Genomic DNA, 27,677 nt, shown 5'->3' with positions numbered 1-27,677 from the left:
TGCATCTCCCTCCATCCTCTTACAGTCAAAGCCCTTAGACATATACTCAACCCATATCCTCAAGTACAACTCCCATTCCCCTAAACAATCATTTTCTTGGAATTAGAACTTGGTGGGCAGCACAAGATTTAGCTGTACTCTAGCTCCTCAGTTACTCTGAGCCTCCTGGATAAAGAATTACCCACCTGCTTGTTGTTTATAGCAGTGAGGTCTGAAGGAAACCCCACAATTTCTTGAAGAGAAAATGAAGCTAATAAATTATATGGATTAAACCAGCCTGTAGGTTCTCTGATTTTATGTTTTGACCTTCTTTTGGTTATTACCTTTTTCATCAGCAGTTTTCCTCTTTATGAGCACACTGGATTTACACATTTGTCTTTGCAAGCATACCCCAGACTAGGAGAAGCTGGAAATTTACTCCATGTTCTGTCCTTCTGAGGTGGCACAATTTATCAAGGCTATTTTCCTAACCTTTCATGATTTTTGGGACATTCAGAAAACAAAGTGGGAAAGAACAGGGCACTGTGTTTTAAACGTGCAACATGGCATCTGTAGAGAGGCTTTCGCAGGGTGTCAGTTGCTGTAAAAAAGCATTAGGGACCAATATCAGCAAAACAGAGAAGGGTATAGCATGCATGTATTTGCACAGGTAGGTTATGTCAGATGTATTTTTCTCCCTTGTCCCTGCCATGCTCAGAGGTCTTCTGACCCTGTTGCTTTAGTGCCATCCCCAAAATTTAGTGAGTACCAGGCAGAGGTTTTTAGGGGATTGGATGTCCTCAGCTCATCCTGCTGTAGAGGGCAGGGGAGCATTGAGTGAATTTGACATTATGCCTTTGCCATATTCTCTGGGGACATCATGCTGTCTTCTCTTCCTGGGCCCAAGGCTGACACACCTTTGGGCAGGATGGATGCTGGAGCAATCAGCTGCTGCCTTGGGGGTCTGCACCTGCAGGCCTTGCTCACATAAAATGGCACCAAAAGCTGCAATTCAGATATGTCCTCTGCTTTTCCTTCCTCCATCCCTTCATATACCTGTCTTACAAAAGCCAGCTTTTTAAGTATATGCATACATAATTACAACTACTAGTGGTAGTTACGATTGCTGCTGTCTGGCTAATGCTCTGGCTAAGAAGTGTTCAAATTTGCTAAGAGGATTTTATGTCTGTGAGGGTGATACTGGATTGATTTTAAAATTTCTCTTTCAGAAATCATTTGCTAATCTCCCCATGGCTTTCAGTGATGAGTTTGACTGGCCCCAGTTCTCAGAGATCACTGGATTTCTCAATTCCACCATCGGGTAAGCCAACAGAAAGGATGCCCAAGTTATAGCGAGTCTCTAGGTCACTCAGAGCACTGCAAGGAAAAAAACACAAAACAGTGCTTGAAAGGAAAGAGAAAAATACTGTTCAACTCTGCATCTGCTCTTTCTAAAACCAAGATCAAGCCTGGATCCAGAGTTTTAAAAGATATTTAAAATACATAAGCAAGTCTTCCTGAAATTCAGGGTAGGTTTTAGAACCAGTCAAACTGTAATTTTGGGGAGAAAAACCCCAAAGAAATAAAAGATAAACTAGTTCTTTTACAAAATTCAGGGGAAGGAAAGCATTGCTGAAAGTAACAAAAATCAGCCTTTCTTTTTTCTTATTTTTTTTTTAAATCCTCCTCTCTTCCTCATGTTTCCTTTTTGCTGATGAAACAGTGAAATAAAGGGTGTCCCCATGGTTATTTCATAGTGTTCCCTACTGGGGGGAAATCTTTCTTCTCCCCCTCCTACGTTTTTTTTTTTTGTTTTTTTTTTTTCTTAAACACATTTAGAGGGAAATAGCAAAAGGAGAATTTGAAAGAGTCTGTGACCTCATTTGCTGTGTTAGTTTGGCTCATGTGGATGGGGAAGGTTGCAGGAATAAATGGAAAAAATAAATTCCCTGCCAGAAGGGAAGGCAAATAAAGTCCAAAACACAAAACACCTTGAAATGTCTGCAGTTGTAACTGTGAAATTAAAAAAAAAAAAAAAAAACAAAAAAAAAAAAAAAACAAAAACAAACAAAAACAAACAAACAAACAAACAAAAACCCAAACACCACCACCCCCCCCCCAAAAAAAAAAAGCTTTTTATTAATCATCTCTCTGTCCAGCATTAAAAGGCCTTTAAATCCTGCAAGAGCTGCAGGATACAATCATCAACCAGTGCCTGGTCTGACCTAAGTTTCAAATAATTTTTATTTTTTATGTCTAGGATAAGTCAGGAATACTGCTGAATGCCAAACCAAGCATTGGTCAAGCCTGAAAAGGTTTGAATTTAAAAGTTGGCAGAATAACATTTTTTTTTCCAGGAAAAATATCTGTTGCACAATATACTTGGACTTTTGTTTCCTTTTTTCTCCCTGTGCAAAATCCAGGCTCTCAGCCTCAGCTACATTCACACAGTATCTGCTTTAAGGCAGTTTAGTACTTGACAAGCCAACAGGAAAGATCTGTGCAGCCTTCTCTATCAGAGCCATAGCAAAACTGACGTTTAAAAATCTGTTGCAATGCCCAGTCTCTCAGTACACACTACTTGTCTGGGCTCCAAACAATCTGAAGCTCACAAGTGATCAGAGCTTAGCCCTTGAAGTTGTCAGTGATAAGCCTTGGTCCAGTGTTCAGTTTTTAATCTCTTCCACTCCTGAAAGAAAAAAAAAAAAAAAAACAACAAACAAACAGTTGCAGCCCAGGTAGAAATGACCATGTACTCATGGCTGGGAGCTTGGTCTTTTCATCACCCTCTGGGCTGTTATCCTTTTCATTTTTTTTTTTTTCCATTTTTCTCAACAGTGCAAAATAAAGAAGAGCACTTATAACAGTCAAGCATAACCTGTTTTCAGATTAATCTGTCCAAGATTTATGATGTTGGGAAATGATTGCCCTGCCAATATTTCTTCTCTTTTACTTATTGCTCCATAACAACCAATTGAAATGTCAATTTGTGAACAACCAACAGAATTGTTTTGATAAATGATGTATAACAAAAAGGTTTTTAAATGCTTTGTCTGAAAGACCAGGATAAAAGCATTGTTCCTGGATGGAACAATGTCAGAGAAACTCTTCATCAGTTTATAGTTTCTGAGTAGGTATCTTTGCTTTATTTTAGGCCACCCTGTTCAAGATTAAAACGCTTTATGGCCACAAAAAGAGAGAGATGGTGAAATAGAAGCATATACATAACTGGTGTACTGAGTTTTTCACAGACAAGAGCATACTTCGTTTTTAATATCAGCTGTGTTTTCGTCATTATCATATCACTTTAGCAGATTGCATTTTCTCAATTTATTTCAGAGGGTGGACAGACTCTCTGTATCTACGTTTACGGAAGAGAAATCGCTGTAATCACAGAGACTTGCAGAACATTTCCCAAAATGGTATGTTAACTTCTTTAAACTTCTTTTATTATTATTATTTTTGACATTGCTAGTGCTGATAATTGATGCTGCATTAATGAACATCTGTCAGAAACAAAGAGAAGCCCCTTCTTAGTTGTATGCTTATGGAAAAGTAAAGAATAGCACCTATTTAACTCAGCACTTAACCCAGTGGTGCTGGCATCTTAATGTGCTCTCAGAACAGATTTTTAATAAGTAATCAAAGACATAAACAAAAATTAACATTGTTGGGTTCTGATTAATTTATTTTGTGGGGCTGGCAGACATCATCTTTCTATTTAAAAACATATATATATAGATATATAAAGAGATATATAATATGAATATAAATATGCAGCAGACCTGATCTACCTAGAATTAAGGAAAGGGTTTTGCATGGTATCCCAGTGTGAAGAAGAGGAAGATTAATGCAAGAAATAAGAAGTGGGTAGAGAAGCAGCTAAGCAGGGAAGAGCAGTGGGTTTGAGAGGCTTGAAAGACACTTGTTTATGCTGTGATTATGCCTTTTTGTTTCTATTGTATTTAATTAATTTTCATGCTTCAGAAAACTGGCTGCAGAAGCTTGGGAAAATTTATTTTCCTCGGGTATATAATTTGGCTATATGGGATGTTCTTTCTTTCCAGCAGATGATTCATGCTGGCTACAAATGAGGAGCCCTGCTGTCTCTAGAACTACTTAGAAACTTATTAAATGGTTGGAATTTCCTGAAAAAAAATGGGATCAGAAAGGATCTGCCCCAGCCCTCCACCTCCAACAAACAGATACACATAAATATCTCTAAGGCAGGTACCAAGGGGACACTGCTGAAATCTTCTTGGTGGTGCTCAGCAACAGGATGAGGAGCAATGGCCATAAGATAAAATCCAAGAAGTTTCACCTCAGCACTAGGAGGAATATCTTTACACTGAGGGTGGCAGAGCACTGAACAGCTGCCCAGGAAGGGTGTGGAGTCTCCCTCTCTGGCAGCGTTCCAACCCCAACTGGTTTTGTTCCTGTGTCACCTGCTCGAGGTGACCCTGCCTTGGCAGGGGAGTTGGACCAGATGATCGCTAGAAGTTGCTTTCAATCCTAAAAATTCTGTGATTCTATGAGTCTGTGATCTTACCAGGCAGAAGAGGTTGCACAGACAGGTATCATGATGCAGGGATCACTTCCAGGCTCAGGTGGGCATTTTCACCTTCATTCTGGTGCCAGCACCAATGACACTGGCAATGCCTCTCATATGCCTTGCTCCTCCCTGTGGTACTCATGGTGTTCCTGAGGCTTTGAGTCTTCGGTGAAAGTGTTTTACAACGTCTTTGGTGTCATCAGTCAGGTGCTTCTGACTTTCTTGCCTGTAAGTTGCAGGTTGCTAGTTGGTGGCTCCCATCATTGCAGTCCCCCAGGTGGGCTTTCTCTTTCCCCCAGGTGTGTGAAAGAGAATTAAAAAAAGGGCCAAACTAGATGGTCAAGGATGACTAGACCAATGGTTCTTCTCATTTATATCCAATTTGCCTCAGTACCTGATACCCTAATTATCTTGTTCTACTCTTTTTACATTAATGGGAGTAGTATTTCATGTGCTTCCTTTTCCCAATTCCCTTGTAGATTTTTTTATAATCTCTCACTGTGTTCATAATTCCTTTTTCTCTCCACATATCCCCTTTCCACTTACACTACAGACACCTGCAGGATATAAAAAGAGGTGAGCCTGTGTCAAGGCAAAAGACCCTGCAGAAAATTAAGAAGTGAATTTAAAACGGGGAAAGTTACTAGTAAGAGAAGAATATCAGGATATCTTCTCTAAATCATCGCACTGACACTGCATTGTAAAGGTTCACTTTTATTGCCTCATTTGGTGTAATAGTTTCCCAGAATGGGAGGATTTAAAAAGCTACCCTCAGGGTCAATAAAGCAAACAGCTGAACAGCCTGACCTAACCCCACCCAGGACAACTAAACCTTCCTCTGAAAATGATGCTTCACAGCCCCACATGTGTGCAAGGAAAGGATGCTGATCTGGTGGAGGAGATATGCAGCCAAAAGCTAGAGCCCAGGCATGGCAAGCCAAGCCAGGCACCAAGAACAATGTTCCTGTCCAGCTCCCCTACAAAAGCACCAGCACTGTGTCAGACTTAGCACAAAAGGGCATTCCCCCACTGCTCTTCTCAGGACATGCATTTTCAATGTGGAGAAAGGCTTCCCCAGCCTTCTCCAGGCAGGATTTCTGCTTTCTCTTTCTTAAAAACTCCCATTATCCTCTGGAGGTGGTGGACCCTTCCCTCACAATTGGAAGCAAACCCAACCTTGATTTCTCAACCAAAACTAAAAAAAACCCTCACCGGTCTGAGAATATTTGGAAAGAAACAAAGAGAGAGAGGCAGGAAAAATCCAGGAGTAGATTCCAGGACATTGAACAGTGTGAGGGTAACTGCTCTGTTTCATCTCCTTTTCTCTCTCAAATATTTTCATCACAGATTGCATCCTGTATATCATAAAAGCTTCCTTGAAGACTCAATTTACCCATAAAAACTCTTTCATAAGATACCCATTCATTTTCTTGATGTTTTGATTTGTAACTGTGCTAATGCTTTCCACAGAGCTGCTTATAACTACCCATAGTTGTGGAGGTAATACATACCCAAGAACAGCTTATTGCTTTTTTGTAAATACATTTTAATTTCTAGAGGTCCCACTAGTTTATTTATGCTGAAGCCACAGCTGCAGTCCAGGGAGCCTTGTGACAGAATGGCTTAAGCAAAGGGTGTTCAGCTCTAGCTGAAAGAAGGGCTATTAAACAGAAAAAACCCCAACTTTTGGTAGTTATGTTCCAAGCCATAGTTTCTGAGGTTTTTGTGGGGCTTTTACCCTGCTGAAAAGACCTTCTGAATAGAAGAGCTGGATTTTTGAATGGATCAGCAACCCCCAGGAGAGAAGCAGCAGATTGATACTTTTGTTTTCAGCTTGGAAGAACTGGATTATTCAAAACATAAAGGATTCCTTGATATATGCAGTTGGCATCACTGTGAGTGATAATAACAAAGGCATCACTATTAAAATGCAAAGTGTATTATCGCTACCTTAGGGGTTTATATCTTAGATCTCTTCCCCCATACCAATCCAGCAGGGATTTAATGATGTTCTGTCCACAAGTTTCCCCTCAAGAGCTGCAGGGAGGGCAGGATTTACTCCTTAAAGCAAGCTTCAGAAGCACAATGCAGAAGAGAGAAGAGAGAGACCAGGGAAGCATTCAGCTGAGAATAGGAGGAGGATAATAAAAGAGGAGAAGGAATGAAAAAAGAGGAGAAAGTGAAAATACTGAAAAATATGAGCATGTACTACCTGTAGGATCTGCTTCTCTGAAGTTTATGTTTCTGTACCTTGCTATGAGGTGAGTTTCTTGCAGTCATAGACCTAGTCTCATCTTGACCAAAGCATAAAGACTTTTGGCTCCTTGTTTGCTATCTCTCTTGTACTGCAGGTGATGGAGTTTGATTTGTGTGCTGAGGATGGCTGGAATGAATATGCATAGCCTTTAAAGACCTGCTAATAAATTTAAGGCACAAAAGTTTTACTAAATGGGAATGCTTTTCAAAAGGTAAATGCAGATGCTCACAGATGTTTAGGTGTAGCCAGCTCCATTCCTCAAGGAGGAAAGATTTTCATCCAACACTTTGGATGAATTGCTATTGAAATGCAGAGCCTCTTGGGAGGAGTGCAGCTGGCCTAATACTATTTTTTCTAAGTCTGACACTCGTGGGGAGAGCCGTGCAGGAGGAACCCAAACATTGGTGTCTACAGCTATTTAAGGTGCTTTATGGTATCTTTCCCACCTCCAGCTGTCTCTCCAGAAGTGCACAATCTCTCATGCATCTTATGGTTTATCTGCCAGCCCTGCTGCAGGTGTCTTGGATACTCTGGGATGTCAAAAATGGCACTTGGTGCTTATATTTAGGACCTGAATCAGTCCCAATGTGGTATAGCTGTGAGACACTCTCTCAGAAGAGTGAGAACAGTTCCCTTTGCAATTTATAGGGAAAGTTAAAATAGATCAACTGTTGACAAGTCAGGTTGGCTGGTTTACAGGAGACTACTATGTTCAACAGATGGGAAGAAGCTTCCAGATCTGGATTAAAAGCCAGATCCAAATAACCCTGAACTTGAAAATATTTGATTTTCTACAGGCTGAAGTGTGCGACTCAGATAAGAAAGCAGCAGGTCTCTGGATATAGCTTTACTTCTTGGTGCCAACACCTAAAAAGGTTACAGAGATGAATTGTTGCTCCATTTTTACTTTTAGTGCTTCTACATTCTTGGAAATATGAGATGTAGTTTGGTTTTGCATTCAGGGTTTTTTTTGTCTCTATAACAATATTGTATTATTTCTCTTGTTCCCCCTATGTGTGATCAGGTGGTTCTTCAGGAAACCTCCTCTCTTTAATAAAAAGGTGAGTGCTTAATGAGATTCAAGAGCTTACTCAAGGTACAGGAGCACTGATGAAGTTCAACCTCTTTGACAGAAACAAGCAAAGCACTGTGAGGATTATATTATCCATGAAAGTTCTAAAAAGCATTGCTTCCTTTGACCAGTGTGCTCTGAAGTGCTGGCTCTTTCTTCTCTAGTATAAACATTAATAAACAGAAGAAAAACTGGGTTTAAGTGTGGCTATCATCATCTCCAGGACTTGAACTTGGCTCTGTTAAGCCAGTGGAGCATTTACAGTGTTTTTAGGAGAGAGACTAAGCCTTTCCATAAATCTGTGTGTTTGGCCCCCTTAACTGCATGTAGCAATGTAGATAGACATGGGCAGCCCCACTGTTATTTCCATATGGATATAACTGAGTAGCTACTGAGTAGTGAGAGGCTGCAACTCTCCTTTTCAGATAAATTTAGGTGCGTTGTGGGTCAGCTGGGTTTGATTTAGTTTGCTTGACACTGACACAGTTTGTGTCCTAAAGGATTTATTTTTCTCTCCTCCAGAAAAAGAAATAATGAATTCTTGCCCTCTAGTACTGAGATTCAAACCACATTCTGATTTGATCTTGAGTTCAATTCTACACATAGATTTAGTTGGCAGCTAAACCTAGTCTTCCTCTCCCGTCTCTGATTAAAAAAATCCCATCTTGATTCATGTCTTTGCCCCAAAGTGAAACAATTTGATTTGGCTTCTGAGTAACACAAAGAAAATGGAAAGCCAGCAGGAAAAACAGTGAAAAAGACAAGTCCATAAGCAGCAAAAGGAAGAAGTGAAAATAACTTCATTTAAGTCACTTTACTAAAATATAAAACTAGAGTGAAAAAAAAATAACCACCCAAAAAAAACCCAAAACAAGCAAACAAAAAAAGCCTCTCACAATAGGAGTACAGTCATTTGGGTATTGTCCATATCCAACCAGGGTACTTCCAAATTTGATCTCACAAAAACATGGTGTGTGATTCAGACACTGAGAGTGTATTTCCTAGTTAACATCGCCCATATTTACCTTTTAGTTTGGCCAGAAATCAGCTGTTGGACAATCCAGCCATAGTTATCTACGCTACAATTGGGAATGATGTCTGCAATGGGTAAGGTTTAAACTAAATGAGCATTTATAGTAGCATAAACTTGAATTCTTTAGAGTACTTCTTACTGCCTGGACATTTGTGTCTCACTGCTTTGTGCTTCTCCATGATGGCATTTTTCTTTGCAATTGGTTCTTCTTTGTTAATTTTCTGCTGAAAATACTTGTTGTTTCCTTACCTGTATTTGTCATAGGCACCTACCAGTCCTCATTTGGAGCTTGCATTTCTTTCTTTCTTTTATAAGCCAGTCATAAAATGACTAATGGTACGTCTGAAGTAATTATTTCTAACTTAGCAGAGGAAATTAATAATAACAATGGGGGGCGGGGGGCGAAGTGTTTAAAAGCATGTATATCCATCTTACCCATTGTGCCACCTCCTCTGAGGAGGAAAAGCATGACTGGTTCATCATTTCTGAGGAATGACAACATAATCCCCTATTGAGGTCCGTTTTTACCCTGCCTCTGCTGCCTGCACTCTTTGCTGTGTTCTCCTGATGATGTGTTTTGTCTTTCTGGCTTTATTCACACCATAAGCTCTGCAGGAGCTCTGCAGGAGAATGAACTGAAGCTTTCTAAACTGATAGTTCTGGTACTACCCATTAGCAATGCTCACAGGGACACCAAGAGGTCACTAGCTGGATACTTCCCTTCCTCCTGGTAGTGGGAAGGCAGAAAACACCTTGCAACCAGGCCAGTGCACAGCACATCCATACTGCAGTTTTGGTTTTGCAGGAGGTCTGAGTGCTGTTGCTAGTGCAACATTATTTTCACCATGGTCAATCTTCAGCTTTTCATATACGTGGAAGAAATCAATCTTACTTACACAGAGACTTTCAAAACACTCACTTCAATAAATGCTGCACGCTCAGTGAAGTTTCCTGCCAAAGTTTTTGAAAATTCTCACCTGCAGATTGTATAATGAAGTGGAAGCTATACGCAGGCTGTCAGATGTAGCCATGAAAATGGCTGAGGTTTGGTGTCCTAAAACTGCTTAACAGGCAGTTCATGCATTGAAACTTTGTTTGCCAGGTGTTGTGCTCCAGATGAGGATGTCCAAAGCCAGGCAGGCTTTCCTCGGCACTGCAGAAACTGGGAGCCCTCAGCTGTGGCAGAAGTGGGGCCACAGGGGCACCTTTTAGGTCCTTTCCTGGCATGACCCTCACCCTAGGCACATGCAGGCAGCACGCAGAAATCACCTCCCAAACACCTTCACCCTCTAGTGCTCATGCTCTCTCTGAGCCCCTGCCCAGAACTGCCAAATCTGCCCTCAGCACCCTGCTCCTGTTAGGGGAAAGATGCACAAACCCTCAAAAGCAATGCTACCATGTTCTGACTGAGAGGGAAAAGCAGTCACAGCTTTCCTGGTACTTGCTGACAAGACTGTCCTGGGGATCTGTTTACTGGGAAGCCTATGGAGATATCATTGCATCCATTGCCAGGATGAAAAAGGCCCTACTTCCCCCTCCACAAAAAAATAAAATTTCCAGCTTTGCTGAAGTCCATGGCTCCTGCCATGGAGACTTTCAAGGTATCTTCTCACAGGCTTGGCCCAGGCTTTGTTGTGCACATATTTCAATTCTGCTGTGTCACTGCCTTTGCCAAAAGCACCTCTTTTTCCTTTTTTTTATTCCTCATTCTGCAAGCTATTCCTTTTGCTTACCCTGTCTCTAACACTGCTTTCTACTCATCTGAAATAAAAAGAAATTTTCCAGAAATTTAAACCATTTTGACCTTACCTCACCCATTTGTATATTCCAAAACCTTCCAGAGCAGTATTTAATGCTTGCTTGAAACTCTGATGTCTTTTTATCCCAGCATTCACTATCTGGCAGACACATTGTTGTCTGCTCAAATTCTCACTGCTGTTTTCTGTCTGTTTTCTTCCAAAACATTCACAGCATCAAAAGAGGTATCAGGCTGTAGTGATCCCTGTGACTCCTGCAAGGAAAGATGCCACAGCTTCTGTAGCATTGTGCTGTTTCCATTGAGGGGGATGGACAGCAGAGAGAGATTTTTTTCAGAGTCCAGTTACTGTGTAGTTGCCCTGGCTCTGATGTACCTACAGAGGTTACAGAGGATGCAGAGCATCTGATGGGCTTGACTTCAAATCTGGGGCTTGGCAAATAAAAACCTCTTCAAGGACAGCTCTAAACTGCAGTAATACAGCCTTCCTGGCCTTATCCTGTATTTTAGCTTCAAAAGAGGGCGGTGTGATGAGCATACTGGAGACACAGCTCTTCCCAAAGCACTGTTAAAATGCAGGTATTTCATCCCATGCGAAGAGCAGGGCAATGAATAATGTGGATATTTGTAGAGGGAAAGGATAATGAAATTGGCAGCCTGTGTTACACATTCCCCCTAGTCTCCACACTGTGGTGTCCAAACAGGGGGGTTAGAAAAATAAAGACAGATGGCAATGTATCTCTCAGCCCACTGAGGTGTAAATATGGGATACAGAGACCTAGAACAACAAAAAAAAAAAAAAAAAAATCAGACAAGAAAATAATGAGCACCAGAAGTCTCAAATGCTGTACAGTTAATGAAAATATTAGTTGCATTTTGCATTTTGGGTATGGCACCATTCCTCCAGCCTCTCCTTCACACATCTGCATGTATGGCATCTGCAACAAACAGCAAGGTGGCAGCAGCAAAGAAGGGTGAGCAGCAACCCACCGTGAAAGGACCTTGTACAAAGTGACACCAGTGCCAGCAAGAGCATAGTGCCCCTTTATTGTACAGCTATCAGCACCAAAGAGCTGCTGCACCCCTTCTGCCCTAAAAATAGTGTGTGAACAGGCAGCACCTCTAGCCCTCATCCCCTGGGCATACCAGCCCTGTGCAGCAAGCCCAAGGGAATGAGGTGAGGGTATCACAACAGGCCCTGGTGCTCACCCAGGCACCTTGGAGTCCTTATGGCAGAGCCAAAATTGAACATGCCTAAAAGGTTGCTTTCTTCTCATTTGGATTTAATTTCATAGCCTGGCACAGAAAAGAAATCTGAAGATATATTTGCATTACTTCAACACTGTACGACAAGAGAAAGTGGAATTATGAATGCCATATTAATTTTGGCTTGTGCTGACATGTTTACTTCTGGTAGAGGCCTTACATCAGACCAGTATTTTGAAATCAAGTGCTCCAACACCTGTAGGCGAAATGAAGTAATTTCAGAGCAAATCCACAGTCTTATCTCAAAAGTAGCTTGATTTGGTGGCTGTCAAAAGGATAAACCTGAATCCTAATGCTGTTTTTCAGTTCTCCCTGCTAGAAAGTCTCAAACACTTCAGCAGCACATACTACATACATTAAGATAAATTTCTGGGGCCAGGAAACTCACCCAATTATTATTTTGCTGCAAAAAGCAGCTCACTGAAGAATCCCAAATCCTTCTAAGGGAACATGGTTCTCCCACCCAGGATTCAGCATCCACTCCCCTCCTCTGAATCTAAATATTTTGAGTGCCTCAAGACAAAACAACAGTGCTTTGGAAAGCTCCTGCTTCTATGGTGTTCACTGACAAGGAATCTGACCCAATTCACCAGCAGCTTGCTCAGCACTGCAAGCATCAAGTTTGCTGTTCTCTTACCCCTGGGAAGCCAAGAAAGAGACGAAAGGACTACCCTAAGGAAAGGATCTGGATGGAGCCTTCTGGCCGCTAAGGTGTTTGCTTTTCTACAAGCAAAGAGCACAAGTAAGAGGACAAAATGTGGCAACCACTAAAACAATGAGGGGGTCATTAGTGCAACCTTCTTGCTTGGAAGGACATCCCCTGTCATTCTTCTTGACCTTTCTTTCTGAACACCTTGTTCAGCTGAACCACACCACCAAGATGGAATGAAAACTGTCACATGACCCTGCTTCCCAAGGTGGATGGATCCTCTCTTGATGGGATGGGACAACCTTCTCAGGGCTGTGTTCCCCCTTGCTGTCAGCCCCTGTTATGGACACGTGCATCATGAGAGCACAGCAGCAGCTCTTGGGTGGGAGAGTGCGTGAATGCTTTTTCTGTAATAAAGTGGTTGCTATAATGACATAAATAGAGCAGTGTTCTCCAGGCAGCCTGGGGTGGTTTTGCTTGTTTGTTTTTCTTATATAAATTGAAATGTATTTCAACTTTAGGACTTAATTTCCCCTCACACTCCTGCAGCATTTACAGATAAATACAAGAGAGGGGAAGGATAAGCCTGGGCTGGGGAATCTGTATTGAAGAGGTTCACGCCTGACAATGAGTCACAAAATGTGGGCATTCAGTCCATGTGGAACACTGACACAGCTCCTGTCCCCCAATGGACTATTTTAATCTTAGGTATCACCTCTCTTCAGGCTCACATATTTGTCCAAACCCCTCTCCTGCCCTCCTGGAGAGCTGTAGTAAGAGGTGTAAGACATGTGGGAGAAAAAGCTACCTTAGATATTCCTACCTTGCATACTCAGAGAGCATGTTGAAGGTAAGGTATGCACAGGAGCCCATGGGGAAAGAAGTCCTACTTTCACCCAGCTGTGATGAGGGATTGGTTTTGCATTACTTCTTTGCTTGCTTTCTCTCTTCTTCTATATCTTCCTCACTTATTGAACAAAAACTGCTTTGGTTTGGTTTTTCATCTTGACCCCCAAGTTTTCTTGCTTTTACTCTCTCTTCTTCCCCTGTCTCACTGGGGAGGAAGTGGAGGAAGGAAAGCAGGTGAGCAGCTGTGTGATGCTTAGCTGTCCACTGAGGTTAACCCACAACAGGAGTCCACTCTATAAGAAAGGGATTCATTTGTCTGTTTTCAGCAGAGAGATGGGGTACGCTGAGACAGGGAGGTTTTTATATCATATTTGATTTTGGCAATGACAACTGAGAGACATCACAGCATTTTCCTGATGTTTTATTCAGCTGACTTAATGTGGAAGAGCAGCAAACAGAGAAAATGACACTGTTTCAGGCACCCTTTTGGGGACACAGTATTCCTGACACAATGTCATATTGGCATCTTCTTCTTTAGGGAACGTGACACACTGGCCCACATGACCACACCCAAAGAAATGCTCTCCAATGTGGTGCAAGCTCTGCGATACCTGGACTCCCGTCTTCCAAATGGCAGCCATGTGATTTTAACAGGCTTGGTAGATGGCCGCTTCCTCTGGGATAACCTGCATGACAGATTCCATCCTCTAGGTAAATTTGAAGTGTTGTGGAGTTCCTCCTGGTTATCTGCCCGTTCATGTTGGCTTCTCTCCCTAAAAAATCTATCAATCCATTGATGACTTCAAGCAAACCTGACTGAGTGGAGATCTGAGAAATATGAGGCAGATATTGGCTGTGCTGCAGAAGTAGGAATGACAGCTCTTACCATTCCTAGTGCAGGACAGGTTAGACCCTTATTCTGCCTGGTTCCCTCACAAACCATACTCACCCAGCTCTAAACCAGACTCAACACATGTTGTGGTGATATAAACAAGCTGTTCTACCTCAGTCTTGGCCCAAAATTGTGGCGAGACTGCCTGCACTTCATCCTGATTTTTGTTACAGGTGGAGATGGGCATTTGGTTTACACTCACTGATCAGTGGATGCTGTGGACCAAGGCAGAAGATTAAGTCAGAGGGTTGCAAAAGACACTTTTTATATTAGAGAAATAAATTTTCTGCCAGTGCTGGGTGCCTGGCACCTCCTACACTAGCTATATGTGATGATTGAAACCTCATACTGTGTGCAGGCACGTTTTGGGACATTCCCTCAGAGTGTAAAGTGCTTTGGGGCATTTTTTTTCAGAGATTTGGAGGCTGCCTTTGGGATCCTATCATCTCAGGGTGTGAATGGCACAGTACCTCTGACCATTAACAGACCACTCATTCCTTGGCTTTCTAGACCAAAAGCATGTACTTACTTGTATTGGAGTAAAAGAATCTTTTTTGCATCTGACAAGCAGGAAGTTGTTGTCATAATAGTTCTCACCAGCAAAGAGAGAGAGAAGCTAAATCACATCATTAAAATGGTAGATTACAACTTCAGATGATTTTGGCAACCACTGGGTAACACAGCTTGCAGCTGTGTTGTGGTTTCCCCAAGATCCCCTAGTAATTACCAATGGGCTCACATCTTTCCCATTTCTATTCCTATATTTTTCTCTATAACCACTACACTAGTACCAATAAAAAAATTAAGAAAAAAAAAAAGAGAAAAATCTTACTCCTTTCAAGGCAGGGGAAACCTGTCATAATTAATTTTTAGTCACATAAATACATTTCTTCCTGTGAGTGCATGTTTATCACAGCAACAGTTCCTCTGACTAGGTATCTAATTATCACAGACAACATGTAGCCAAATCAGGAGTGATTAACTATAGGATCAGTTGGAAAATTTTCAGAGGGGCTGATTTGCCTTGGAGGGACCTAATTAATCCTAAGCAACACGTTTTGCAGCAAGGGATCCCTTCTGGTGCATCCTTCAACAGACTATGAGCAGTTTTCCCCATTTGGCTGCCAGTCAGCCGTGACCAGACATCAGTCTGTCTTTCTGCCACATCCCTGGTCTCCACAACAGCCCATCCCAAGGCCTGATGCTTCAAGCTACAGGAATCTGGAACATCCAAATAGCCAGAAGTGTTCCTAGATCTTTGAACTCCCCACCTTTTGCTTCCTGGGCAGCTGTGTGAAAGGCAGGAAACACATCTGTATCAGGGAGACACTGCAAGGCAACCTGAGAACCCCATTTCACTTGGGAGAGATTATACTTTGCAGTTCCTAAAAACAACAATAAGAAATTCCTATTTCAGTACTGCAAAAGTATCAAAGCCTGATGGGATGATCAGTGTACTACAAACAATAAAACAACTAATACAAAAAAATGCGGCCATTTAATTCCCATCTTAGTTGTAGTTACCAAAGAAGCGAAAAGATTGAGAAAATTGATCATTTTCTCAGCAAGGCAGGCTATTGCATAGCACAGTGAATTTTACAGAATATTAGCTGGGTGCTTGACTTGGTGCTCGAATTTCCTCACCCACACAAGCATATCCACTTCCCTCTATGACAGCAAAATTGTTTCTCCCTTTTAAGGCCAACCTCTGTGAAGTAAATGCAAAACTCAGAGTGTATACAGGCACCCTTCAGCTTTGCAAACCCTGCATTTCTTTGGCGGGTGAGAGACAGGTTAATGGGAAAATATCAGTCATGCACTTTGGAGGTTGGCATAGGCTGTGATGACTAACTCCACACGTGAGACAAATCACCTATGAAAGGTAGGAGAGGGATGTGGGAAAAGCAGGTGTGGGGCTCTGCACACTGAGGGGACATGGGCATCTTAGGAGGAGGATGCCTTGATGCTGCTACCTCTGTTGCACCCCGGCTCTGGTGGTGGGAGGGTACCCTGGGGGTTGAGGGTGTGATGAGGCTCTTGGGGTGCCTCTTCCCACCCAGGGGTGTAAGGCACAGGAATGCACAGATGTGCAGAATGAAGTCACATTTGACCATCGGGCACACGATATTTCGCTCTCTGTGCTTTGCAGGACAACTGAACAAGGATGTCATGTACAGTCAACTCTACTCTTTCCTTGACTGCCTCCAGGTAAGGTCTGCTGATGTACCTTAGGAGCCCCCCTTTCATCTTGGTCTGCTGCTAAAGCCCCTCTCCTCATGCCTGCCAGGTGAGCCCCTGCAGCGGCTGGTTGACCCCCAATGAGACCCTCAGGAATCTGACCTCAGAGGTAAGTCACAATGGGGCTGCAATGGGATCACCCCAGTGCTCAGACGCTGCCCTGTGTCTGTGGAGAGAAGCCCAATTGCCCCAGAGGCAAGATATCAGAACATTTTTTTTCTTCCAAATGCAAGGAGAAGTTGTGGAAACATCCACACTTATTCTTTCAAATGCCTCTCAGGCTCTGGGAGGCAGCATGCTCAAGTTAAGGGATTTGTAAAGGTATTGCTCAGCTACCCAAATTTATGCTCAAGGGATGTGATCTCCCCAAGACAGAACTGTTCAGGTTCATGTTCTTTAAGAAGAAAATGTGCCTGCTAAGAAAGGAAAGGCTTTTGAATCAAGTGAACTGTTGGTATGACAAGCCAGCTGCATAGATTTTTCTGGCTGTGGGATCAGGTCCTGAGAGCAAGAGTCTTACCCTGTTTTCATCTGGGATTTGTGCTAATCATCCTCAGACACGTTTCTGTGGACTTAATCACCAGATGGTGTGACCAGGGAGCATCCAGGCTCAGTGCAGGAACGGGAATGGACAGAACAGAGATGTCTTAAAACTCACCCTAAATATCTGGCTGCAGAAGTGAATGACACATAAAAACAGACATTTATTTTCTTATGGTACCAAGCTGATTTTTAATCCCAGCAGTCCCCTGCAGCCATGTAAAGGGAGACAGTAACCAAATATTATCAAAGGTGTCATCTCTGTGTAGGTTATATTAATGTTTGCATTCACTAAACAACAAAATATGACCTTAATTTCACCAAAGCTTAGATACGTATTTCATTTTATGCCCTGTCCCTCTTGACTTCAGAAGGGGCCATTAAGTACATTCCTAAACCTTTGCAGGATTGCAGCTTATATATTCATATCAACAATACAGAACATAGAGTACATGTAACTTCTGTCCATGAACAATGCATATGTCTGCAGGGTATGAATTAATCATTCTGAGCCCCTGTCTGAAACTAATTGTCTATGTTATTATCCAAACTGCACAATTTAAATATTTAGAAGATCCTGATCTCTGTTATGGCTGCAGAAATTACACTGGATGTATCAGGCAGACACTCAATGGTGCTAATTTAGTCTTCTGAAAGTAAGGGTGAAATTTGGTCTGCGTAGATAAGCGTTATCACCCCCATCTTAGTAGTGGCAAGGATAATAGGAAAAGAGGACATTTCTCTTGTAGAAAAGTTTTGCATTTATTTAAGAAACAGCTCCAAAAGTGAGAAACTTAGAATATTTATATAAGTGTAGGGGCACTACTTAAAGAGGTCTCCAGTGAAATAATCATATGCTGTAATAAACTCACGAAATCAGCTGAGGCCTCAGTGCAGTCTGTGAGGATGAACTGGGTAGTCCAAAGGCTGGTGGTGCTCATGCAAGTCCATGTTCTGATGAAGAGCCTCATTTCACCTCCGGTCTCCCAGAAGAAAGGGCAACATTAGCTTTCAAATTCCTGCCTGCACATCAGTGACAAAAGCTGAATCCATGCAAAGCAACATGAATAGCAATGAAGACATTAAACCATTTGATTTTTGCAGAGAGCATTACAACTTTCCAATGTCCTGAAAGAAATAGCAAGATCTGAGAAATTTGCCAACTTTGATATTTTCTACATGGATTTCCCGCTGAGACAAAGTAAGTTGGTTTTTACCCTGTCTTTCTCACAAAGCATTTACTCAAGTTCTGGCCTGCTGATATGCTCCTCATATTTTGGCTCTGTATCAGGAGAAGGGCATTACAGTCAGTCAGCCTAGGTGACCCTGCTGTCAGGGCTGTAGCCAAGGAGGTATCCTTAATGCCAGCTTCTCCTGGCTTCCATGGGTGGGGTAACCAGGCACCTTTCCTGAGACAAGATCCCACCACTGCCTTGGCAACCACAGCGTCCCTGCTGGTCCCAGCTGCTGGCACCCACCACCCAGTGATGCACAGCAAACTGGCCACTTTCTCTAGGGTAGCAAAGTGACAAGGACAAGAGATGTGCCTCTGCTAAGAAGGCCTCCTGCTTGTCCACTGCAGCTTCTCAGGCTGATGAAGGGAAAAAAAAAAAAATCTCAAACCATATTGGTCAGTAAGGTTTGGTTTTATTTTTGAACATTGCTTTTATAGTGGGTTATATAGGCCGAAGATGCATACCTGTAGTGGTCAAAGTGGTCTTCATGAGATGTAGTTTACTTCATCACTGACTGGGCTTCATGTTGCATCCTCTAGGCTGAGCAGTGCCTTGGGAAGGAGATCTTTCATCAGCCATTCTCCTGCCTCGGTAACACAGCCACCCTCTCACTGCTTCCAAAAGTAGAAGCACCTCTGTCAGGAATAACTGGCATATTTCCTATGTTTCTTTAAACATCTGCATACTACTGTAACTTTTAACGAGTTTACAAAACTCGTCCTTCTGTGATCCTTAGTGACATTAGGTAAACACATTACCTAAATCACTTTCCTCTGAAACTGACACTTAAAAATAAATTAAAACACCCAGGAAACTTTTGTCATTACACATGAGCGTGAGTAGACAGTGTCCCTGTGGGGCTGGGGACCAACACCTGTCCCTGAATCCCTCTCAGCTCTGTTTGCGTCGCAAGATGCACAGGGGTCCAGCTTGAGACAACACCCAGGCATCAGCTCAGATTCATCACAAGGAGAAACACATTCCTTTTTAAAAATAAGGATCAGCATGAGATGAGGGCTTGAGTTAGGCAACATATTACAAGTAGTTAGACAGTGAAGGGAAAGTGGGAAAACAGCTTTTTATTTCTATATCCAGCCTGAATCTCCCATGTTACAACTTGTCTCTCCCTCTCCCAGTGTGCACTGCTGTAAAGAGTCTGGCCCCACCCTCATTGTCTTCCCACAGGCTCTTCCCTGAAATGGGCTGTCCCTGTTCCTCAGCCTCTGTTCACCAGGCAGGAGCTCCAGCCCTTGCCACCTTGGGGCCTCTCTCAGATAGCCTGAATGTTTACATTCAGAAAGTAGTATATAATAATTAGGAAAAAAACTTGATCTGCATTTCCTTGTTTTTATATCCACATAGAGAGGTAGTTCCATGTAGTCCTTATTGAAAAGTTTTGTCTGGGAACCATATTTTAAATCCCAGCATGCAAACATCTAAATCCAAAGCCACAAAGGGACAGAAGCAACCTGTCAGTATTTTAAAGTGTACTTCTCTAATGCTTCCCCCCATTAGTGCTTGGCAGTCCTTGAAAGCATGAAGCTGCCACAGCACCTAAGATTATTATATATTAAAAAATCTCCTTTTGCAGCCAAATCCTATCAAAATTCACAAACTTACTTTATCCTACATGACCCAATTCAGGAAGCTGGTTCTGGGTCTCATGAAGACCATATGGAGAATGAGGAGGTAAAAAAGTGAGGATGGGAGAGGCAGTCTTCCTGTCCAAAAGTTTCTGTCAGAGAGGTGGCTCCACTGTCAAGTTCATTCTCTTAGCACAGAGTTTCAAGGGTGTCCAAGTCTCCTGGTGGCTTTTGCCTCAGCTTCTTAATATTTAACAAGTCATTAGGATTTGGAATGAACTACCTGCTGGGTAGGCAAATTACTTTAATAAGTTAAATTACTAACTTTAGTTAATTTATTTGCTTTCACAAAAGGAAACATCTTAATATAATTTGCTGTTCTTGATTACATCATGTTCAATAAATGAAGTAAACAAAATCACACATGCATATACAAACATCAGCTTTGAAAGACACTTTTCAAAATTTCCAGCAGCCCTGGAGCCAAGGATTTGAGCTTGCCATCAGGAAAGCTGTCAGATTGTGAGTGTGCTCAAAAGCCAGCTAAGGCTGCTGACCTACTTTTCTGGTCTCTTTCTGAAGGAAGCAGCAAATCCTCCCCTAAACTCTCCAGACATCAAATATTTAGCAGTGGTTACACACTGAGTACATAGATTTCAGGCTGGCCTGGGCATATATATGTACATAGCAGCTCCCAGTTTTCTCCAAGTAAAATTTGAGTGTATTAGCATTTATTCTAGATTTAGGTGGGCACTCAAGCTCACATGTTGACCTTGACTGAAGAAACTAGTGGTTCCTTTATGAAGCAGTGCAATAAAGAGGGGAGAGGGATTGCTTATTATGCCTTTTCCTTGGTGTTGATGGGAGCAAGCTCTAGTCTAGTCCAGCCAAGGCAACAGGCATTTCTAAGACAAGCTCTGGACATACTCAACTGGTGGGTATTTGCTCGACTGCTCTAGGATTTTTGGAGGTGAGGTATAATAGTATAAATTGACCTATCTTGAGACATATCTTACTTTTTCCTCTGCTATTTCTGGCACTGGAACAGTAGTCTCTCTACAAATGAACTACAAATGTACTAAAACACAGTACATAGCCTTGTACTCCATGTACAATATCATATATAAGGGGTTAGGTAAATTCACTGTGCATCTGTATGTGCACTGCATGATGGAATCTAAGATAAATATGTGTTATGCCCAACATACTGCAAATTTGAAACAAACCTACAAGCCCCATGTCTTGAAACAGGTTACATTGGGCACTGCCTCAAGCATCACAAGTGGGTTTCTACAGTCAAAGCAGGAATATCACCTTTCTGTGAATTAGAGTTAGCATAGGGACCCAGAAATCACTTTTTGACACAATAGCCAGGGTCCGAAAACCAGCAGTGAGCCCAGATCAAACTGTGGCACTTGAATGGAGAACATTTTCCTCCTGACAGGATGCTTGCATAATGCTATTAAGAACTCTTAATCTGTCATTATGAAGGGAATTATTGAATTTACAGTCTGTTAATGCCATATCAACTAGTCCCATGTTTGATCACTCTGCAGCCCTTTTGAAGAGAGAAAGCTTTTTACTTCTCTAATGGCTCCAGGGCTTACAGCACAGCATCATTTGCATTGAATGTCATGCTTATGTAATTCAAAATGTTATTTTGTTGGAGTTGAAAAAGACCACTTGGAAGATAAGTAACCAAAAATGACAGTCTGTTCATGCAGACTTCAGCCCATGTGAATATTCTGTTACCATCTCTTTCTCTAAAAAGTGCTGTTTTCTTAATCTCTGTTTTTTCTTTTGCACTGCTGAAGATGCAACTAACATGGGAAATGCAAAAGTATTAAGTCAGTATTAAATAATTTACAGCTTTACTTGGTTCAGCATCCATCTTAGTTGGGAGGGAAAGTGAATTGTTTTACGATCGTTTATGTTCAAAGCACTTCCTTGCATAAATATCGCAGAGGAAAAAAGATAACAATAAAGGCTTAAATACTGCCCCAAGGAGAGGGGATTGTACACACTATAGGCTCTGACAACTCTATGTGAATTATCATAATCTTCACACAGAGCTGTCATGTGCCTAAAAATACCAGCGATGCTTTGAGGAGGAGGGGGTTCCTCTCTGGGTGGGTGTCTCCGTGCTCGTGGGTGATAAACCCCTCTGCTTGTGCTCTTTGCAGCAGCCGAGGAGTGGCGCAAGATGGGAGGTGAGCCCTGGCAGCTGATTGAACCAGTTGATGGCTTCCACCCCAGCCAGGTAAAAACCTGGCCCCAGGAGATGGGTGGGAGCAGGTGGGATGCGGGAGCATGTGGGATTCTGGTGCCTATTGCTGCCCAAGGCATCCAGCTGGCATGTCACAGGGATGCAGATTTGGGGAATCTGTCTATTTTAAAGGAGAGAAAGTCATAGAATCATTTAGGTTGGAAAGACCTCTAAGACCATGGAGGCCAACCATTAACCTAACACTGCCAGGTCCACCAGTAAACCCTGTCCCAAAGCAGCACATGTTAAATACCTCCAGGGATAGTAGTGCACCCACTTCCTTTGGCAGCCTGTTCCAATGCTTGGCAACCCTTTCTCTGAAATAATTTTTCCTAATATCCAATCTAATCCCTCTCCCGTGTAGTTTGAGGCCATTTCCTTTTGTCCTGTTAATTGTTTAATGGGAGAAGAAACCAACCCCCACCTCATCACATCTTTTTAGGATGTTGTGAGCACTAAGATCTCCCCTCAGCCTCCTTTTCTCCAGGTTAAAAACTTCTATTCCCTTATTGAGCTGCTCCTGAATAAGTTTTGTACTCCAAACCCTTCCCCAGCTCTGTTGCTCTTCTCTGGACAAGCTCCAGCACTTCAATGTCTTTCTTGTTGAGAGGGGCCCAAAACTGACCACTGGATTTGAGGTGCAGCCTCACAAGTGTTGAGTACAGGAGGACAATCACTGCCCTGGTCCTGCTGGCCACACTACTGCTGATACAAGCCAGGGTGCCTTCTTTGGCCAATCTAAATGACGGCTGCAGCCCCAGAGCTGATATCTCTGCTATTTCTGATGGCTGCACTCCGCTCTGACTCCTTCTAGGTCTTCTGCTCTTTCCCTCACTAACCAGTATCATGGCCAAACAGGTCTTAATGCACAAAAACTGATCCTTGCCACTTAAGCTGGCCAGCCGCCTGCCCAAACACCCATGGGAGTTTTGCAGGATCAGGACAATAAGGCAGCACTGCAGAAACCAGACAGGCCCCCTCCAGCCCTGCTGCTGCCCTGCAGCCTCTGAGGCTGAAGGTTTGCTTGTCACAGTCTGGAACAAAGATTCTTTTTGAAATTATAAATTTAAATTGCTTCTGGTCAGCAGCTACATCTTATTACTTTTTCACTTGCTTGCTTGGTCTCCTAGGATAGGTGGAAGGAGAAGGTTTACAGTCTGTTTATTACAGAAATAAACAAAAGGGAAGGAGAATCAGCTGCTCCGCTGTAAGTCCTTGCTTGGGTTTGATGATCCAGAGTGGGGTTGCCTGCTTCCCACCATGCTCACTTCAAATTAGTTTTTTTCTGACAAAAACACATGGAGAGACCATGTTCTGCAGTCAGCTGCAAACAAAGCTAGTTGGTTTTCTATACACTACCTCAAGGTCTCAAACACAGGTGCAGAGCAAAGCAGCAGTCTCCTTTGCAAGCAAACCCCACCACCCTGCCCAGCCACTTGCTAGCTCCCCCTGCTCAGAATCATGGGGGAATTTTATGGGCCAGTTTTATGTTGTGGAATAATGCCCTGCATGTGTTGACTCCAACAACCCCATCTCCATATGACCCAATGTGATGCTGCTTTCCATACTGGGAAAGAGCAGTCCATGAAGAAGCACTTCCACGGGAGTGAGCTGCAAGCACTGTTGGATTCCAGCATTTCAGCAGCTTCTCCATTGACTGTTCTGTCAATTAAGCTAGGGAGACCTGCAGGGGGAAGTACAAAGGCAAAATAGATGCTTTAGGTACTATCTTTTACACTACGTTAATCACTCAGGGCCATACAGTGCCATGCTTAGCATTGCCAAATTACAAGATCCTCCTGTTTGAAGAGGGACATTCCTGCCTCTCTACCTTACAAGTACCAGGAGAGAGCTGCATGAAAGTATGAACTCACAGCCTGGGGATATGGAGAAAGTGTGCCTTGATTTTTTGCTGCAGGCCTTTTGCAAGGAAGCAATTAGAGAAAACCTGGCAAATGACATGAGAGTGAAAACAGTGATGAAACAAGCCCCATTCACAATCCTGCCATCTGGGGAAACTGCAATATGAAGTCTGGAGTGCAATGGAAACTTTTGCATTATCTTCTTTGCATTATTTTCTTGTCTTTCCCTTGCCTAAGGCTGGCCTGAGGTTTCTTATAACCCCCAGCACCAGGCCACAGTTGCAGCCAGGCTTGTCATATCACAGCTTTTCATCCAGCCTCCTGCCCACATCCTGTATCCCACCAGCAGCTGCAAGGTAGCACAGAGTTGAAGGCAACAACTATTTAACAGGATCCTTCTTATGCCACAAGAAAATTACAAAAGGACATTGAAGGGCAGCTGCAAACATGCTTGCAGCCCCCAGAGTGCTGAGCTACAGGATGCAGTCAAGCGCTGCCATATTTCACTTCCTCTGGACCTGGTTCCTGCAGTGATTATGATCTCTCCCTCCTGCTGTTAGGATGACATTAATGCTTTTATAGGTACATTTTCCCTTACAGTCAAGGTGCCAGCTGTAGATATGCCTTGCTTCAAGTGAGTTATTGTCCTCCTAGGTTTTATTAATTGGCCTTATCCAAACATCCACCATTGTAAATCCATTTTTCTTTTCCTGTTAGAGAAGTCTGTTATCAACATACCACTATTTGGACTGAGACGTAGCACTCTGCCCCAAAAGAGTAACTCTCTTCATAAATAGAAGGGGAAGTGTGAGCAGAGACAGCTATTTTAGAGCATTCTTAAGGAAAATGATAAACAATTCACTCACTCCTCATACAAGTTCTATTTAAAGTTTTACTTTCTCCTGACACGACTGCCTCTGGCCAGGTATGGTTTTTGTAGCGTACAGAGGTGCCTAGCGGGAGAGGATTGATTCCATGCAGCTTGTCAAGTGAACAGAGGCTCTTGCTTCCATCCCTGCAGCTATTCCCCACACCTCACAGGCAGCTTGATAAATACAACAGATAAGATACCTAGCCAGCACATTTCTGCTGAATTTTCCCTCTCTGTAGATATCGAAGCACCTGACAAATATTTCCCAATTTTTGGATTGAGAAGCACTCCAAAGAAAGCATAAACACCTTAGCTCTTGCCTTCAATGCAAAGAAATTTTGAAGTTTGGGATGAAGGAACCACTCTCTGTGCCCCTTTCAACCCAAGGTTGAGCTGGCAGTGTGATCATTAGGTGATCCTTAATCAATGTGCTACAGCAATGGGCAGAATGTGGCAGCATGGCAGAAGCAGGTGTCAGCACATATATCCAGGAGTCCAGAGGTCTTCCAAACATTCTGGAGGGATATGGGAGGGAATTGAACCTTACTAACTAAAGCTTGCATACCTTGCAAGGAGAAGGAAAAGCAAATAAGAAAAAAGGCCACACTTGCCCTGTCCCATCAAAGTTAGTGCAGTTTTTCATGCATTGGAGAAGGGCTAGGTTAGGCACTCCAGCAGGAAAAACTAGCCCCCATGGTCCCCACTCCAAGCAATATTTTATGTGAAAAAATCATGAAAGATGGAATAAACACCAAGTACTGATTTGCTGAGCTGGGCCCAGAAACACATTCTCTTCCTGTAAATTTCTTGTGGGAAGAGGGTTTTCCTGCATGTTTTTTTTGTTTTTTTTTTTTAAGTTGCAAAAGAGGAAGGAGCAAACAAAACATTCATAATTGGCATAACTGCATTACATTAAAGTTTCAAAGCTAAAATTTGCCTCCATGATTTTTTTTCCAAAGCACGCAGCTCAGCATGGAGGTGGAGGAAATTCACACTATTAACTTTTAACCGAAAAGCAAAGTGATTCACTCAGTCCTCCCAAGTTCCCTCTAGAGTTGTTTTTTGAGACACCATTTCTCAAAGTCCAGCTTGGTTGTCCTTGGAAAAAATCTGACTTTCTCTTCCTAGTGACTATAGAGGGACCCCAGGGATTTTCTTCAGGATCTCTTCCTTACTACAGAATTTCACTGCAAATCCTTGTGAATGCCAGATGGCTTCAAGGACACCACTTCCCTCTAGAACAGTCGATTGCTTTGTTTGGATGACAGGGCCATGCATTTCAACAGGATCCTGGATAAACAGCTTCATTTCTTGCTTTTATGATGTTTCCAGGGAGAATGCAAAAGCCCTGAGCATCACAAACTGGAACCAGAGATGCTTGGAAGATTCTTAACATTTATGTACAGGCAGGAAAGCATAGCTTGAGTGTGATTAGTTTCTCCCTTTTTCTTCCTTAAGTCATAGCAAAGCATGTTCCAGCCAGAAATAAAGAGGAAAAGCTGAAGTGACGCATATTAGATGAGTTGGGTATTTACAGTTGGCTGAGAATCATGCCTATCACCTGTTTGATGCATAAGGGGAAAACAGTTAGCCAGAAGCTGCTGAAAAACCACAGCTGCCTCCAAGTTGCAGCCACCCAAGGCTCTGTGAGGAATGGGTAATACTTCCTTTTAAAAACTTGCTTAGGGGTTGTCATCTTCACAAAAAAAAAAAAAAAAAAAAAAAAAAAATTGCAAAGCTTATAAAAATTATACCACATCTCAAAGTACAAGGACTCTGGAATTTAAAAAAGACCTGCAAGAAAACAATTTCCAGAGTCACAAACCCTTCTCTGTGCTAAACTGCTCATACAGAATTAATTATTGAAATCATTGGGACGTCAAGAAATTATGTGTGTGCAGAACCTAATTCAATTTAGGGCAGTCTAAGCACATATACCTTAAATTAGAGTCAGCATTAGTCTGAACACTGTAGAGCATACCTTCAGTGATACCTTTGCAAAGGGTGTATCATGCAAAGACAGTAGGGTTTTTTAAACTACCTATCCACCCAACCAGTTAACCAACCCCACCTTTCCCACTAAAAAACACACATGGAAGGCTTAGGGAGGTTTGTGAAGGAGGTTTGGAGACTACCATGCCAGAATGGACCACTCTGACAGGGACTGGTCTCAGACCCCTGGCTGCCGTAGGGTGTCCTAGAATAACATTTGGTCACAATAGAAACTTCAACCAGGAGAAAACCCTCTAATGAACAAATCTCCACTATCCCTCTTCCCTGCCCCAATTCCTTCATTAGCTTAACAAGACTTTGAGTGACCAGAGTCTAAGAGCCTCCACCCCACAAATGTTATTCTTTGAACATGAGCCCTTAATTAAAAGAAAGATTTTTGTCTTCCATCCCATCATTAGAGCTTCTTTTAAAGTGCTGGATTTAAAAAGTAGCACATAAAAATTCCCCACAGGCTCCAGTATCTTCCCAAACTCCAAAACAACAGTACTCAAATAGTTTAATTTCATAAACCCACCTTGGTCCTTAAAAAAAAAAAAAAGGCTTTGTTAGCCTTATTTAAACCTCATAATTGCAATCAGTATCAGTGTGTTGAAAAGTTTGGGTTGAAAATAAAGTTCCCATATAGGCCAAATATTACTGCAGGTCAGGAATATAACAAAAATGCCTTAGAAGGGTATAAAAACTTGGCCAAGCAAGACTCAGGCTTTTGTCTCTGTCCCTTTCTGCAACCACTGATGTTTTTCACCCTGGAAATACAGCAGATA

The 27,677-nt window shown here is 42.4% G+C and overlaps 2 protein-coding genes across 3 annotated transcripts in view; one reads left to right on the top strand and one right to left on the bottom strand.

The window, feature by feature from the left end:
- Window positions 1-27,677, top strand: part of AOAH (acyloxyacyl hydrolase) — a 73,392-nt gene that overhangs the window by 43,292 nt on the left and 2,423 nt on the right. For both annotated transcript variants that reach the window (XM_053975528.1, XM_053975537.1), the window contains exons 13-21: window positions 1,209-1,300; window positions 3,319-3,401; window positions 7,813-7,849; window positions 8,893-8,967; window positions 13,952-14,124; window positions 16,455-16,513; window positions 16,593-16,652; window positions 18,188-18,284; window positions 22,085-22,161. In XM_053975528.1, the coding sequence (XP_053831503.1) occupies window positions 1,209-1,300; window positions 3,319-3,401; window positions 7,813-7,849; window positions 8,893-8,967; window positions 13,952-14,124; window positions 16,455-16,513; window positions 16,593-16,652; window positions 18,188-18,284; window positions 22,085-22,161 (753 nt within the window). The remainder of the gene's footprint in view (window positions 1-1,208; window positions 1,301-3,318; window positions 3,402-7,812; window positions 7,850-8,892; window positions 8,968-13,951; window positions 14,125-16,454; window positions 16,514-16,592; window positions 16,653-18,187; window positions 18,285-22,084; window positions 22,162-27,677) is intronic.
- Window positions 18,731-27,677, bottom strand: part of ANLN (anillin, actin binding protein) — a 40,470-nt gene continuing 31,523 nt past the window's right edge. Inside the window, exon 23 of the mRNA XM_053975516.1 lies at window positions 18,731-18,869. Coding sequence (XP_053831491.1) covers window positions 18,854-18,869 — 16 coding nt within the window. The 3' untranslated portion in view covers window positions 18,731-18,853. The remainder of the gene's footprint in view (window positions 18,870-27,677) is intronic.

Source organism: Vidua macroura, chromosome 1 (assembly GCF_024509145.1).
Source record: "Vidua macroura isolate BioBank_ID:100142 chromosome 1, ASM2450914v1, whole genome shotgun sequence".
Classification (NCBI taxonomy): Eukaryota; Metazoa; Chordata; class Aves; order Passeriformes; family Viduidae; genus Vidua; species Vidua macroura.
Note: the sequence above shows the minus strand (reverse complement) of the source record. Positions and strands in the feature narration are given on the sequence as shown.